Source organism: Schistocerca piceifrons, chromosome 7 (genome assembly GCF_021461385.2).
Source record: "Schistocerca piceifrons isolate TAMUIC-IGC-003096 chromosome 7, iqSchPice1.1, whole genome shotgun sequence".
Taxonomy (NCBI): domain Eukaryota; kingdom Metazoa; phylum Arthropoda; class Insecta; order Orthoptera; family Acrididae; genus Schistocerca; species Schistocerca piceifrons.
Genome location: NC_060144.1, coordinates 336,351,904 through 336,366,492, shown reverse-complemented (window position 1 = coordinate 336,366,492; position 14,589 = coordinate 336,351,904). Strand labels below are relative to the sequence as shown.

Below are 14,589 nucleotides of genomic sequence, written 5' to 3'. Positions count from 1 at the left end.
TTATTTTCGCGTTATAACTCGCGTGTTATGAGAGTACGTCGTTTTAGGGCAACGACCTAAACGAAAATGAGTCGTCATTGATTTGTTATAGTGAAATGTCAATAATATTTTGAGCGATTTAAGTCCTCAGAACACTGTAACATGAAATAAGAGTTCGCTGGAAGCAATTTTTTAGAATAGCGTAGTTGTTTGAGGCATCACGTTATGGAACCGAGGTTGGATTGGTAAGGATTCTCGTCTTCGTGTTTACAATACTGTTCTTTACCTTCGGGTTTTCTAAAGTGTTGTGGGACATTTCTGTGATATTAATAGACATAATTTATGTGATATTTGATGTTATGCAAATATAAGTGAGCTCTCTGTCAAGAGTGAGTTTCTTCGATTTGTTGAACTTTTATGAGCTGATATCCTTACTGAGTTTACATGTATCTTTTATTTTTGTCTCATTAAACATTCACGAATATTGAATATTTTTAATTGTGTATACCACAGACAGAAAATCATGACTAATATATGGTCAAGCTAAAATATGTGCGTTTTAATAGGGGTAACGTAGGAATTCTACGCGCGCCTATTTACGTGATCAAACAGTACCGTTTGCGTTCCAATAACTGCCGACAACTGGACGGCGCTATATCACGTCAACGTGCTCGTGTCGTGTGGCGACGGCATTGTCTCTCGTGACATCGGATATCCAGCCTGCGTGCAGATCAAGTGCTTCGTCCAGTGTACTAACGGCTTAACCGACTCAGACACGGTCTGGTGGTGGCCTAAACAGTCGGGAGCAGATGGACATCCACGTGGCACTGCGGGGACCCATGGCCTGGCGTAGGAAAATAGTCCTCTGCCTACAGCGGTCTCCGTTGCGACAAACACGCTCCCTATCGGCGAGGTTGCCCCACAGACGCTTTGGAGGCGACTTGTAACTCCATGGTAGGCAACCCGGGCCAAATAAGGAAATATCTCGGTGTTGAAAGGCGTTTGTCCACAGCATCCTGGCGGGGTGGCTGCCCGAACGGCCTGCTTAGGTGCAGAGGAATCAGCTACCAGGCGGATATAACGAAAAGACATTTGGTCCGAAATATGAGTGTTCGACAGTTCTTTGTTTGATATAGTTGGGTCCATCGAAACAGGAAAACTTCCGCAGTGGCTAAAGTACTGTTCCTCCTACTGGAGAGACATGCATGTAAGAGGGCAGGCATTGGGGTAATGTACAGTAGCAAGGGTCTATATACCACGTGATACTGCAGCCAGTGACGTCTTAAGCTGCGTCATCTGCAGTGCACTTCTATAAGGACGTAGAACACCTAACACTGATGTAGAGACTGTTCACTGTCTGATATCTTGACTGCCCCTGCTTGGCTGTTTTGTTGCCGGTGTACGTCACTCTGTCCTCCAGAGCTTCGAACTTTCTGCCGTATATTCTTTTTCAAAAACTAGTTGAAATGGCTCTGAGCACTATGGGACTCAACATCTGAGGTCATCAGTTCCCTAGAATTTAGAACTACTCAAACCTAATTAACTTAAGGACATCACACACATCCATGCCCGAGGCAGGATTCGAACCTGCGACCGTAGCAGTCGCGCGGTTCGAGACTGAAGCGCCTACAACCGCTCGGCCACAGCGGCCGGCTTCCTCTCTTTTCTCTCCCCCCCCCTTTTCCCGCCCGCCCCGCCGCCTTCAGTTTACATATAAAATCCATCAGAGACATTTTACTCCTTCTAAAGCGGCCATGCTCGACTATTAATATGAAGTTAATTTGCTTTTCTAGCTTGATTAAAAATTAAATTCGGGTCAGAATGGTCGTTGTTGGTTAACGGCGTGCTTGGTGACGAAAGACCGAGTACACAATGTTCATACAAAAGACATTATTTTGTAAAAAATTAATCGGACTTCGAATTAAGATGCAGGTTCGACTTTCTGTTAACGAAATAACCAACGATAGACCTCTTATGGAGCTCGATTCTTGTGTCACTAAGCAGGTCGTTTCCAGCTTAATTTAAACAGCCAGAACTACCTTCCTGCCGCCCGGAGTGGCCGAGCGGTTCTAGGCGCTACCGTCTGGAACCGCGCGACCGCTACGGTCGCAGGTTCGAATCCTGCCTCGGGATGGATGTTTATGATGTCCTTAGGTTAGTTAGGTTTAAGTAGTTCTAATTTCTAGGGGACTGATGACCTCAGAAGTTAAGTCCCATAGTGCTCAGAGCCATTTGAACCATTTGAACTACTTTCATTATATAATCAAAACAGGAAAACTGAGAGGCTGGTCATTTTGGAAAATTAAACTTAATTTGAAACATAATGGTACAATTATTATTGGCAGAAATGATATAATGGAAATACTTACATACGTATCGCGCCGCTACCAGAATGGGAAGGAGGAGATAATGTAATGTCGGTTTTTTCGTACCGGTAGATAAAATAATTACAGCTTCGTGAAACAAAGATTAGTATCACTTAGCGGGTTTACAGATGTTAATTTTCCGAACGCTTTGCTTTTTTTTATAAGTACTGTTAAAACAAATAGTTTTTTTACTGTTCATTCAATGCTATTTCGATAATTCCGCAGACAATTAACTTTCGTTATCATCATCATCTCACTTAAAGACTATTCAATCAGGCACAAGAGTACATCTTTGTGGTTTTATCGAAAAATATGTAAGAACAGCGACCATGCGTTGTAGAGGATGACTGTAAAATCGCATGAAATCATCAAAAGAAATCAGTAGTAAGCTCCAAAGTGCTATCATCAGTCCAGCTAAGACAACGGCTATGCTTAGGGATTTAAAAAGGGTGGAGTACAGCGGTAGGGCAGCCCCTCGTAAGCCTCACATTTCTTTAGTCAGTGCTAAGCGATGACTCTGCTGGTGGAAACAGCGACGGCACTAGGCAGTGACTAACTGGAAACGAGTGATTTGGAATGATGAATCACGCTATACCCTGTGACAATCCGATGGACGGATTTAGGTTTGTCAGATGGCTGGAGAACGTTACCTGTTTCTCGTGGTTAGAGCGCCGTTCTCTTATTCCGAATAAGAAAACGCTAAATCCGGAAGGGTATGAACACATTTTACAGCATTGTGTACTGCGACAGTTGATGAACTGTTCGGTGACGATGAGTGTTCATATCAGCGGGGCAACGCAGTGTGTCATAAGGCAGCGTCTAAGGGGCAATGGATTGCACACAATAAGAGATGGACCGTCCTGCCTAGAGTACCCATCTGAACCCAATAGAATGCCTTTGGGATGAGTTAGAACGTCGACTTCCCTCCAGATTTCAGCGTCCAACATCACTACCTTCTCTGGTTTCGGCTCTTCAGGAAGAATTTGCCGCCATTCCTCTGCAGGCATTTAGACGCATCGCTGAAATTGTCCCCAAAAGAGTTCAGTCCGCCAAAAGGCGAACGGTGACGCGCCCTATATTAACATTCACTAATGGGGGCGTGGATACTTTAGATCAGACAGTGTATATTGCTCGTGCAGGTAGATATTTAAATTTCGAATGACAGTTTATATTGCAAGGCGTACATCGTAGGCTGCTTGCAGCACAACTGAAAGATCCACGCAAAAGTCACACGAGCGGTTCTAGGCGCTTCAGTCCGGAACCGCACGACTGCTACGGTCGCAGGTTCGAATCCTGCCTCGGCCATGGATGTGTGTGATGTCCTTAGGTTAAGTTAGGTTTAAGTAGTTCTAAGTCTAGGGGACTGATGATCTCAGACGTTAAGTCCCATAGTGCTTACAGCCATGTTTTTGCAAAAGCCACAGACTTTTGTCACAAGTGCGATACCAATTTTCAGTTTGGAGCGACGTCATCTGGAAAGTTTTCCAAAAATTAGGAAGAGGAAGTACTGTCGCTTAAGGGGAGTTAGAACGGAAAAAATTTCGAATTTTTGGATTTTTATCTCATTATAAAATTTACAATTTATCCGAATAAAGTGATGTATGTATCACTTATAAACTCACATTTTATTTTATTTTTTTAAATATAATCTACGCCGATTGAAAATGTCAAAATGTTTACATGCATTACTTCAAGATCTAAGAAAATCCGTAATTTTTTATATAGAAGGCTGGAATATGTTGATCATGTCCAGAAGAGTATGGGCAGCAGGTTGAGGAAGTTGAAACGAAGTTTGAGAGACAGGAAACTTTCTGATGGTAAAACTATAAGAGGCAGGCTGACAGACAAAATGATTGATGAACTACAGCAGTATTATGGGATGGCCATTAGAAATAATACTGAGGATTTGTTGGAAATGAAACAGGCAGTATGGGCTAGCTTCTTCCACAGACTGTTAACTGATGAAAAACCAGTACACAACCTTTGCCTTCCTGGACCTGATTCATAGTGCAATTACCGCAATGCCCAGTACTCAAACAGTTGACACAGCCATAAACATTCCACCGCAGCAGCAGTCTTGGATATCATAAAACGTCAAATCCTGAATCACAGAAGAAGTGTCTGCATGGTCAGACTCAAAATCCCAATGAGTCGTTCAATAATCTTATATGGCCTCGCTTATGAGAAAATGTTTTTTTTTTGTTTTTTTTTTTAATGAAGACACTAAAGTGAGGGTTCAGTGATGCTGTTATTGCTTTTAATGATGTCAACAATGGTAGGGTGAAAGTGCTACAGCATATGGGAATTAATCCTGGAGCAAACTGCATCAGAGACCTTGAACGGATGGACAAGGTTCGCATTGATAAAGCAGAGTATGCAACACAGTTGGCCACTAAGGAGTCCAGAAAGAAGAAAAAACTTGGAAAAAGATCAAAAGGATGATATACAGTATGGTGCAGGGTGCTTTTTCGTGACTAAAAATGAAAAATTAAGCGTATGTTAAGTGAGTTACAGTCTTTTGAAACTTTAGAATTCGTTCCTGAAAATTTGCATTTTCTGTTGCATTTTTCCATAAATCTCAGAAACCACTTCGAGTAGAGTATTCAAATTTTCAGGGAGTAATAACATACATATCCTGAGTCTACTGAACTAAAAGAAGAACATAATGTTATGTAAAATTAAAATTATTTAGGATAACGTACAAGAAAGGTACACAAAATTTTAACTGTGTAATTAAAAAACTGTATTTCCAAAAGCTGTGGCTGAAATGCAATTAGCGTAGTTCAGTAGCCTCAGAACATAAATTTTAATTTCCTGTAAAAGTTTCATGTCAATGGCTACAGCGGTTCCTGAAATACAGGAAAGCCAAGTCACTAAATTTAACATTGCTGGGGTAAGACGTTCCAACTCCCCATAACACGTTTGTTGACACATATTTGATACGACTTTGAACAAAATTGATTTGTAGCTTGAATCGAAAAAGAAAACAAAATCCTTTTAAATATTCAACGAAAGGATAACTTCTTCTTGAAGTGTCCTGGTCCAAAGGACAAAATTTGTCAGTTTCGAACAGGAAACAGAGACAACACTTGAAACAAAAAACACAGGCAAAGTCACTACCACGGCGCGTAATATGTCGTGCCTTGGTTCTGAGCGAAAGTCTGACCAGCACGGGTTATGAAAATTTGTCTTAGTTCAATAGCCACCTCTGAAAAAGTCCGAAAGTGTGTTGCTCAGCATAATCCGTCACCGGAAGTGCGGCGTCGATACGGCCCGTGACGGCGGTGAGTGGCGGACAGGGACCTTATTCTGTATCGTTCATACCTATCTGTGTAGTAGGTTAATCTCGGTAGTGACGTCATTTTTGGGTCTTTATCGAAATATACTATTCAGTAAGCTTCTGAGACTTGTTACCGAACGGTCCTCCCACCGATTTTACGACAATTATACCGAGAGGTTTTGGATTTCGGTCTGGTCGGTGAGCTGTGGTTTATGTACACGTATAATTTGCCATTTTAAACATATTTAGCGTTTTTAGCTTTGGTTTTAGTGATTGTGTTACTAAAGAATCACCAGAGGACGCATTCAGTTGGAAAGTGAGTTCGTAATAGACTATTTCCCTTTGTTAGAAATATGGTTAGGTTACGTTGCTACTGTGAACGATTACATAAAAAAAAGTTTTCGGTGAATATTCTCTCAAAATACGTGTTATTTTTATGCAAATAAGAGTTTAAAGATCATTAAATATTAAGACATCGGCTCTGCTTATGTATATTACATGAGTGAGAACTGCCGTTACTAGTGCCTTTGTGTACTTTAACCCACAAATGGGTTAGTTAGTAATTATCGAAACGTGTTTACAACTTTCAAGTAACAATGGAAAGCAATTATGTGAAGCCTGATATTGGAAACCTTCCAAACTATCAAGCGTTTTGTGAATTACGCAGCACCATTTGGCAACGAGGTCAGCCTACGCTCCTCTACACAATACTACAACAAATGAGCACTGCGTGTCTATTGTTTGGCGTGGCCAGATTCCTCACTCTTCGAATGCTTTAATTTATGGCTGCAATTATATGTCACCTTATTTATGTCATTTCTTTGTAGCCATTTTTGTTACTGTTTTTGTGGAATATATATATATATATATATATATATATATATATATATATATATATATAAGTGGTTAGCGCACTGGAATATGATACGAAAGGTCACGGGTTCGCACATGGGTGGACGCAAGAATTTTTTTTAATTCTTCATATATGCAACACGTTCTGGGACATTGTTATTCGTGTAAGTTAAGATTTTTCTGCAATATTCGTTATTACATACATGTAAGAGCGCACTTCCTCAGTGATGATTTCGTGGTTTCTGTGTGTTTAAAGTACGAAATATGAAATTGTTGGAGATGAAATTGCCGTGAGTGAAACAATCGACAGTGGCCTTTATATTTTTTCTTGTCAGAAATAATTCACCATTTTTTCCGAATATATAGCGATTTCCGAGTATGCGGTTAGACAGCAATCTACGAGCACTCCTTAAAATTACTGGGAATGTAACTAGCACCAGTCATCTTCACAATTTTGCTTGTCACAAGTATTTATCTGCGATCGAATCCTCAACCACAGTAGACAGAGATGAAAGATCTCTGCCGTAATATTTTTAGACTGTAGCACCATGTACGAAACATTTTCATTCATGAGATGCATGTTATAAACTTCGACGAACTGCAGGAGCTCACAAAAATGCGTTGTTTTTTTTATTTTGTTTTAAGACCCAAATCGTTGACGCATCATATAGGGAAGTGGACTACTTAATCATTTGGATCTCTAGGAGCGTGTTATAACCACATTCTGTTTATCTTCTTATTCTTTGAAACTCTCAGAATCAATTTTTCGGATATTTTTATAGATGTATTAGTACAATGTGGTACTACACACTATTCCTAACTCATTTTCCGGAACGTAAAATCCAAAACACGATGTCAGTGTGAATGAGAATAAGATGACATAATGCGGCATTTGCGACAATCTGCAGAATACAGTCAAATACGCTATCGTTATTATGCATGCATGGAAACATGGTCAGAGAAACTGTAAAATTTTGTATGCATTTCAGCTGAGAATCATGGAAATGGATATACTGCGCCTGATACTGTTAAGGAGGCAAGGGTGATGAAGGCGGGCACGTCAATGCGATGGAATTCGGCGTCATGCGTTATGGCAACGTAAACGCAATTTTCGGCACTTGGAAGAATAGCGCGCCTGTGTTGTCTGCTAGTCGCTTTGTGTTCGTGGCACTGTGCGCTATGCAGTGTGCATGCGCAGATCTGTGACCGCTTGCTTTTGATTGGCTTGCACAACACGAACTGACAACAGTGCTTCGGTTCTCTAGACCTGAATGGTATCGCTATTGAAATGCATACTGAACAACGCAGGAACTCTAATTCGAGTACTAGACCGTTCGGTGCTACTGAGTACCGAAACGATCGGCACAATGGCGGAAAGATACAGAATAGGCACCCAGGGAAGCAGCAACAGCGGAATTGAACATGACTTCAACAGGTGGATGAACTGCCTGTTGCAGTTTTTTTTCTTTATTGTGATTTCATTCCCCTGCCCCATATGGGCAGGGGAGGGCTGTCAGCGGCACAATCCGCCGCTCTTCAGCTGAGTGACATGACAACTAAAACAAGAATAAAATGCTACATATATAAGGCGATAAAAAGGGGAAACATAAAACAGAGTAAGGGGAGATAATGGAGGTAAAAATACACTGACAGGGAGACGTTCATGGGGGGACAATTAAAAAAGTCACCATAAAGTTAAAAAACACAGTTGGCGATTCTTAAAACACAGAGAAGACACTGAATGCGCATGCACAGGTTAAAGGTCAGCCACAGTAATAAAAACACTTCGGAACAACACACTTAAAACCCACTTGGAGCACACATGACAAAGAATAAAACTGCCAGGTGGGACCTGCCGAGGCAAAGATCAGAGAGGATGGAAAAGGAGGGGAGAGCATGGGGCAGCTGGGGAAGCGGCGGGATGAAGAGAGGAGGGGCATCAGTGGGTTCACAAAGAGGCAGGAGACACGTGGGGTGGGAGAGGAAGAGGGAAGACAGGGCAGGAGGGAGCCCAGAGACACAAGAGGCACAAGAGATGGAGGGGGAGTAGGAGGGGGAAGCCGCTCAGGAGAAGGTAGGGGGAGGAGAGGGAGCCCTGAGGAGGAGGCAGGAAGATGGGGTTAGAGTTGGTAGGAAGGGTAGATGTCAGGGTGAAGCTCATCATCTGGGAGGGGTAGATGGTGGAAGTTGCATTGGGAAAGGAGGCAGAGGGTGTGGAGATGGAGAGAGGGTGGGCCGGTTGCAAGCAGAGGGCGGTCTTAAACCTGGTCTTGTGAATAACAACTTTCTTATTGGCTGGTTCCCATGTTGGTGGATACATAAAGAGCCATACACACGCACCAACCGACCGACCAACCGATCGAAAAATTGGACGTGTGTAGGAGTTTTGACCAGTTTGTAGTTCACTCTGTTTCAACTCATTGTATGTTTTCAGATATCTTGACGAACAATACCTTTTATGTGCATTTATTGTGAATCTCGTAAGACGGGGACTAGTAACCTTACTTGTGCCGACAGTCTTACGGCCGGATAGACTGGACGACGATCTTCAACGGGCACCTGGTGGTGAACACGTACTTCGTCATCAGCGGATTCCTGCTCAGCTACCTGTTTCTCCAGGAGGTGGCCAGCAGGCGGAAGTTCCGCGTCTCCTACATCTGGTGGGCCTGTCTCTACCGATACCTCAGGTACGTCCGCTTTTATGACAACTTGTTGTTACAGGGCTGAATAAACACCAGCTCATGAGGCCCTCTAATCTGTATGTGCAAAGGGTGACAATTATTGAACTATGTGAAGCAATATCGCCATAACGTTCAAACTGCTCGGTTGGCCACGGGGCATGATGGGAATTAGTGTGCACACGCACATGTTGTTGTCGGTCGTTTGTACTTGAAAATACCACGGTACAGCGTGCCTGAGCGTATAGCGCTTGTGAAGGCCTACTATGCGATCAATAACAGCTTAACTGCGGCTCAAAGGAAGTTTGAGACCGTGTTCAAGCTGAAGGCAACCGGTACAAGTGTGCTAACAATCGAGAATTTGTTTCGCAAGTTTGAGAGAATGGGTCGTGTTCGTGATGACAGTGGTGGCAACATCGGTCGTCCAAAATAGGTGAAAACGCCCGATAACATCGAGAAGAGCCGCGCTGTGTTTCAAACCAGTCCCAGGAAACCGATCACACGAGCTGCACAACAGGGGGGAATCAATCGGGAGATATCACGACAAATCTTTGTTGAAGACCTGCATCTCTTCCCACACAAAATTCAAACCAATCAGCCATTAAGCTCCAGGGCCACGGAACTGCAGTTGTGTTTCGCCAACACTATTGTCCACAGAAGTAACGTACAGGACTTTGATGTGAGTATGGTTTAGTTTAGAGACGAAGCCACTTTCATTTGGATGGGTTCGACATAAGCAAAGCTAGCGTATTTGGGGGACTGGGAATCCGCATTTCGCGATCGAGAAGTCTCTTCAACCTCAACGGGTGACCATGTGGTGTGCCGTGTCCAGTCACGGAATAATCGGTGCGATATTCCTTGATGGCATGGTGACCACGAAACGGTACGTGAAGATTTTGGAAGATGATTTTATCCTCATTATCCAAAGTGAGCCTGATTTCGACAATATGTGGTAACGGCAAGATGGAGCTCGACCCCGCCGAAACAGGAGAGTGTTTGATGTCGTGAAAGAGCACTTTGGGGACCGCATTCTGGCGAGAGGCAGCTGGGGCCTCCATATTCTCCGGGTCTGAACACATGCAACTCCTTTTTGTGGGGCATGTTGAAGACAACGTGTACAGCAACAACCCCAAAACCATTGCTGAACTGAAAACAGCCATTCAGGAGGTCATCGACAGCATTGATGTTCCGACACTTCAGCGCGTCGTGCACATTTTCGCTATTCGTCTACGCCATATCATTTCCAATGGTGGCAAGCATATCGAACATGTCATAACCTAAATCTGAATATCTGTAGTGACGTTTACCTATTGAATAAAGTGTGTGCACGCCGGTTGTGACTAATTTAGTTTTTTTCATATAGTTCAATAACTGTCATGCTGTAATTGCCACTGTCGTGTCGTAAGCAAGATCACATCTTCAGCAGCGGAGACAGTAATGGATTTTCCTTTTCATAATTGCCCAACACAAATTGAGTCAGTTATTTTCGGAGTGACTTTAAGGTAGTTACATTCTGCAACCTTTTGTCTAGTTGAAAACGAGGGCTGCAACCAGACTCGACGATCTGGAGACCCAGGTACCTAGAGGAGAAAGCTTTATGGTTCTAAGTTTGTACATTCTTCTCCGGAGAATTTGTAAAAGTAGCGTGGAGCTATAAACTCTGCAAGTCAGGTTCACCAGCAAGCAATGATAATCTGAACACAACCGTTGCTCGATGACAAGACTCAGGGTGATCCGGTACGCGTCAATTCGGTGCATCTAGGTATTAAACAGCTTCGAATATTGTTCAAGCAGTTGATTTCGTATGACTGCGATTAGGTTCCCAAACGACTTCTCGCCCACATCGCAAATGTTAACTATTAGCTGCTCACGCTTATTCATCTGATACATTCGAATGAAGGACTACATAATTGTTTATCTACACTCATAACTGAATTCCCTGACGTATAGGCACTAGTCTCTCTTTGGTGTCATGCCAATAAATTTAACAACCCATTGGGAGTCTTATTAAGGAACATCATACACTCATTGTTGTCTATACGTACGCTACCTAATCAAATGTACCCGGGCACTTCTTAGTGGACATTACTATAGGACGAGCGACGGTTGGAACTCTGCTGGGGACACTTTCAGTGAGATATCTGAACGTCTGTGGAGGAAGAGCGAGCCATCCTTCCTCTGTAACGGAAACGTGAGTAGTTAATTACTTTGGACGCTGGGGTCAGAAGAGCAGTCGACGTTTAATTCATCACAAACGTGTTCCATTGGGTTTAAGTAGGGACTCTGTGCAGACTAGCCCATATTGGGAATGTTATTGTCCACAAACCACTGTTCACAGATTCTGCTTTATGACATGTTGCACTGTCACGCTGAAATGAAATGTCGTGTGGCAAGGGCCTCCCATCGGGTAGGCCGGTCGCCTCGTGCAAGTCTCTTGAGCTGACGCCACTTTGGCGACTTTCGCGTCGATGGGAATGAGATGATGATGAAGAAGACAATACAACACCCAGTCACTGAGCTGAGAAAATCTCCGACCCAGCCGGGAATCGAACCAGAGCCCCTTAGCATGGCATTCCGTCCCGCTGACCACTCAGCTATCGAGGCGGATTGCTGATACAATCAATTATCGTCTCCGAACTGTTCCCCTACCGTGCGCAGAACACAATGGTGTGAAGGTGTTCATATCCTTCCGCATTTAGCGTTTTCTTAAGCGCAATAGGGGGAAAGCACCTTAAGCCTGAGAAACAACCCCATTCCGTAACATTACCTCCTCTGTACTTCAATATTGGCTCTACACATGATAGTAGGTAACGTTTTCCAGCCATTCGCCAAACTCAAACTCTTCCATCGGATTACTGTAGGGTATAGAATATTTCATCACTCGAAATCGGTCTTTTCCGGTCATAAACTGTCCAATGGTGTCGCTCTTTCCACCAGCTTAGCCGTCGGTTAGCAATGACTACAGGAATCTGTGGCTTACGAGCAGCTGCTCGATCACTGTGCCCCATTCTTTGTAACTCCTCACACATGGCCATTGTACTAGCTGAACTGCTTGTAGCTCTTTGGAACTCACTAGTGCTTCCTTCCACAAGCCCGATCTTTTACAATAAACCTCCACAACGCTGGACGGTCCCTGTCCATCAGTACTTGTAGTCTGTTTGTTCTTGGCTTAACTTTGATTTTTTTTCTGTCCGTTTCCACATCACATCACCAACAGCCGACTTGGGCAGTTTTAGAAGATTTGAAATGTCCCTAATGGATTCGTTACTCAGGAACCCGATAACTGCCCCGGGTAACCCATTCTGCTATCACTGCTTCTCAATTGACAACACAACGTTCTCCACCCGCTGTTACACTGGCGGGTCCGCCTCTTGTGGCATCTATTGGCCAATACTGCATTCCATGGAAGTGCCCAGATACTTCGGATCAGAAAGTAATGCCCAGAAAGTAATGCCCAGAAAGTAATGCTCCACATTTTTTTTCTCAGTCGTAAATAATGCTACGAATGCGAAACGTTGCGCACGTATTATTTGAAGTCTACTGAGTGAGCGCGCCAAGTTTCCGTCACTTCCGACAGATAGCCTAGCTGTAGGACAGTTTCAAAATGTCGTCTGTAGGTGATGTACGTTACATGCAATGTGCCGTCATTGAATTTCACACTGCAGAGGAAAAACTGTGGGGGATATTCACAAACGCTTGTGCGATGTCTATGGAACGTCTTTTGTTGACTGAAGTACAGTTAGTCGCTGGGCACGGAGGGTGAAGTCATCAGATGGCGGTTCGGCGCAGCTCCACGATCTGCAGCGGTCAGGAGACCATCCACGGCTGTCGCACCTGACAGCCCTGATCTAGCCCGCTCGGACTTCCACTTGTTTGGACCATTAAAGGATGCCATTCGTGGAAGACATTTTGAGGACGGTGCGAAGCTGATTCATACAGTGGAGCACTGGCTCCGCCACCAGGACAAGAATTGGTGCCGACAGGCCATACACGCCGTTGCTTCACGCTGGAGGAAGGCCATAGAACTGGATGGAGACGTATAGGTAAAGCCACCTGACAGCCCTGATCTAGCCCGCTCGGACTTCCACTTGTTTGGGCCATTAAAGGATGCCATTCGTGGAAGACATTTTGAGGACGGTGCGAAGCTGATTCATACAGTGGAGCACTGGCTCCGCCACCAGGACAAGAATTGGTGCCGACAGGCCATACACGCCGTTGTTTCACGCCATAGAACGGCATGGAGACGTATAGGTAAAGTACCATTCTTTCGTGTGTGTATTTCTCATCATGTTCAATAAAGAACTGTTGAAGAAAAAAATGCGGTGCGTTAGTTTCTGGGCAACCCTCGTATGCAGCTTGACTAGTGTGTTAGATGAGCTTTGATTCAGAAACCATAAGCTTAAAGGTAAAAACCCTGCTGTACATCAATGTAGATAAAGTGTTTTCGACGGCCATTGTGGACGAGTGGTTCTAGGCGCTTCAGTCTGGAACCGCGCGACCGCTATGGTCGCATGTTCGAATCCTGCCTCGGGCATGGATGTGTGTGATGTCCTTAGGTTAGTTAGGTTCAAGTAGTTCTAAGTTCTAGGGGACTGATGACCTTAGAAGTTAAGTCCCATGGTGCTCAGAGCCATTTGAACCATATTTAAAGTGTCTTCTCCCGTTTGCTGCCAGCATGTTCGCTCTGGGAAGCAAAAGGCACTAAGTCGATATTTTTCGAACTGTATGTAGATTATCTGCGTTTAATCAACGTGGCATTGAGTTGGCCATATAACTGCACGGCCAACCATTCATAGACATTTTCAATGCACGTGGCTTATTGTTAGCCTTGATAACAAAGAAGCCAGATCAATCACCATTTTTACAGCTAAATCGGTATGTGTAATTACGCATGTTTAGCGATTTTAATATCATTTTCCTGTTTATACTTAAATAAAATATTTGTTAGTACTGAAAATTAAGATAATTTTTCATTCTAATTACACTTCTTTTATCAATTTACTAGTTTGTGACAGCCAAATTGTGGCAAAACTGAGGTCACATACAGATTCAGTGCTGAAGAAATAGTAATCAATATTTATTATTTTCTTTGGTTTATATTTTCTTTCCACACCGAAAATATCGAGGAAAGGATGGGGTACTACTTTTAGTAGGCCATTCCACGCACTGTATGGAGGCTTAGTGTCTCGAACTGTCCTGGTTCCAATAGAAACGGGTGGAGAAAATTTCAATCATGAAAATCGAATCCTTCTTACAGATATAAACGCAACTTGATCGTGGCTTAAACAGACAGATACAGCATCGAGACGTTTTCCTGTAAGCACCAGTCGGCAAAAGTATAATAATTTCTTTACTGATTAATGTACAATAAAGTTCGGACACTCAAATTGTAGCTCTCTGCGGAGCGCTTCCACTAGTACATACACACGGTTTA

General features: G+C 43.4%; 1 protein-coding gene across 1 annotated transcript in view; it reads left to right on the top strand.

The window, feature by feature from the left end:
* LOC124805686 (nose resistant to fluoxetine protein 6-like) overlaps positions 1-14,589 on the top strand; it is a 462,198-nt gene that overhangs the window by 297,591 nt on the left and 150,018 nt on the right. Inside the window, exon 7 of the mRNA XM_047266255.1 lies at positions 8,995-9,164. Coding sequence (XP_047122211.1) covers positions 8,995-9,164 — 170 coding nt within the window. The remainder of the gene's footprint in view (positions 1-8,994; positions 9,165-14,589) is intronic.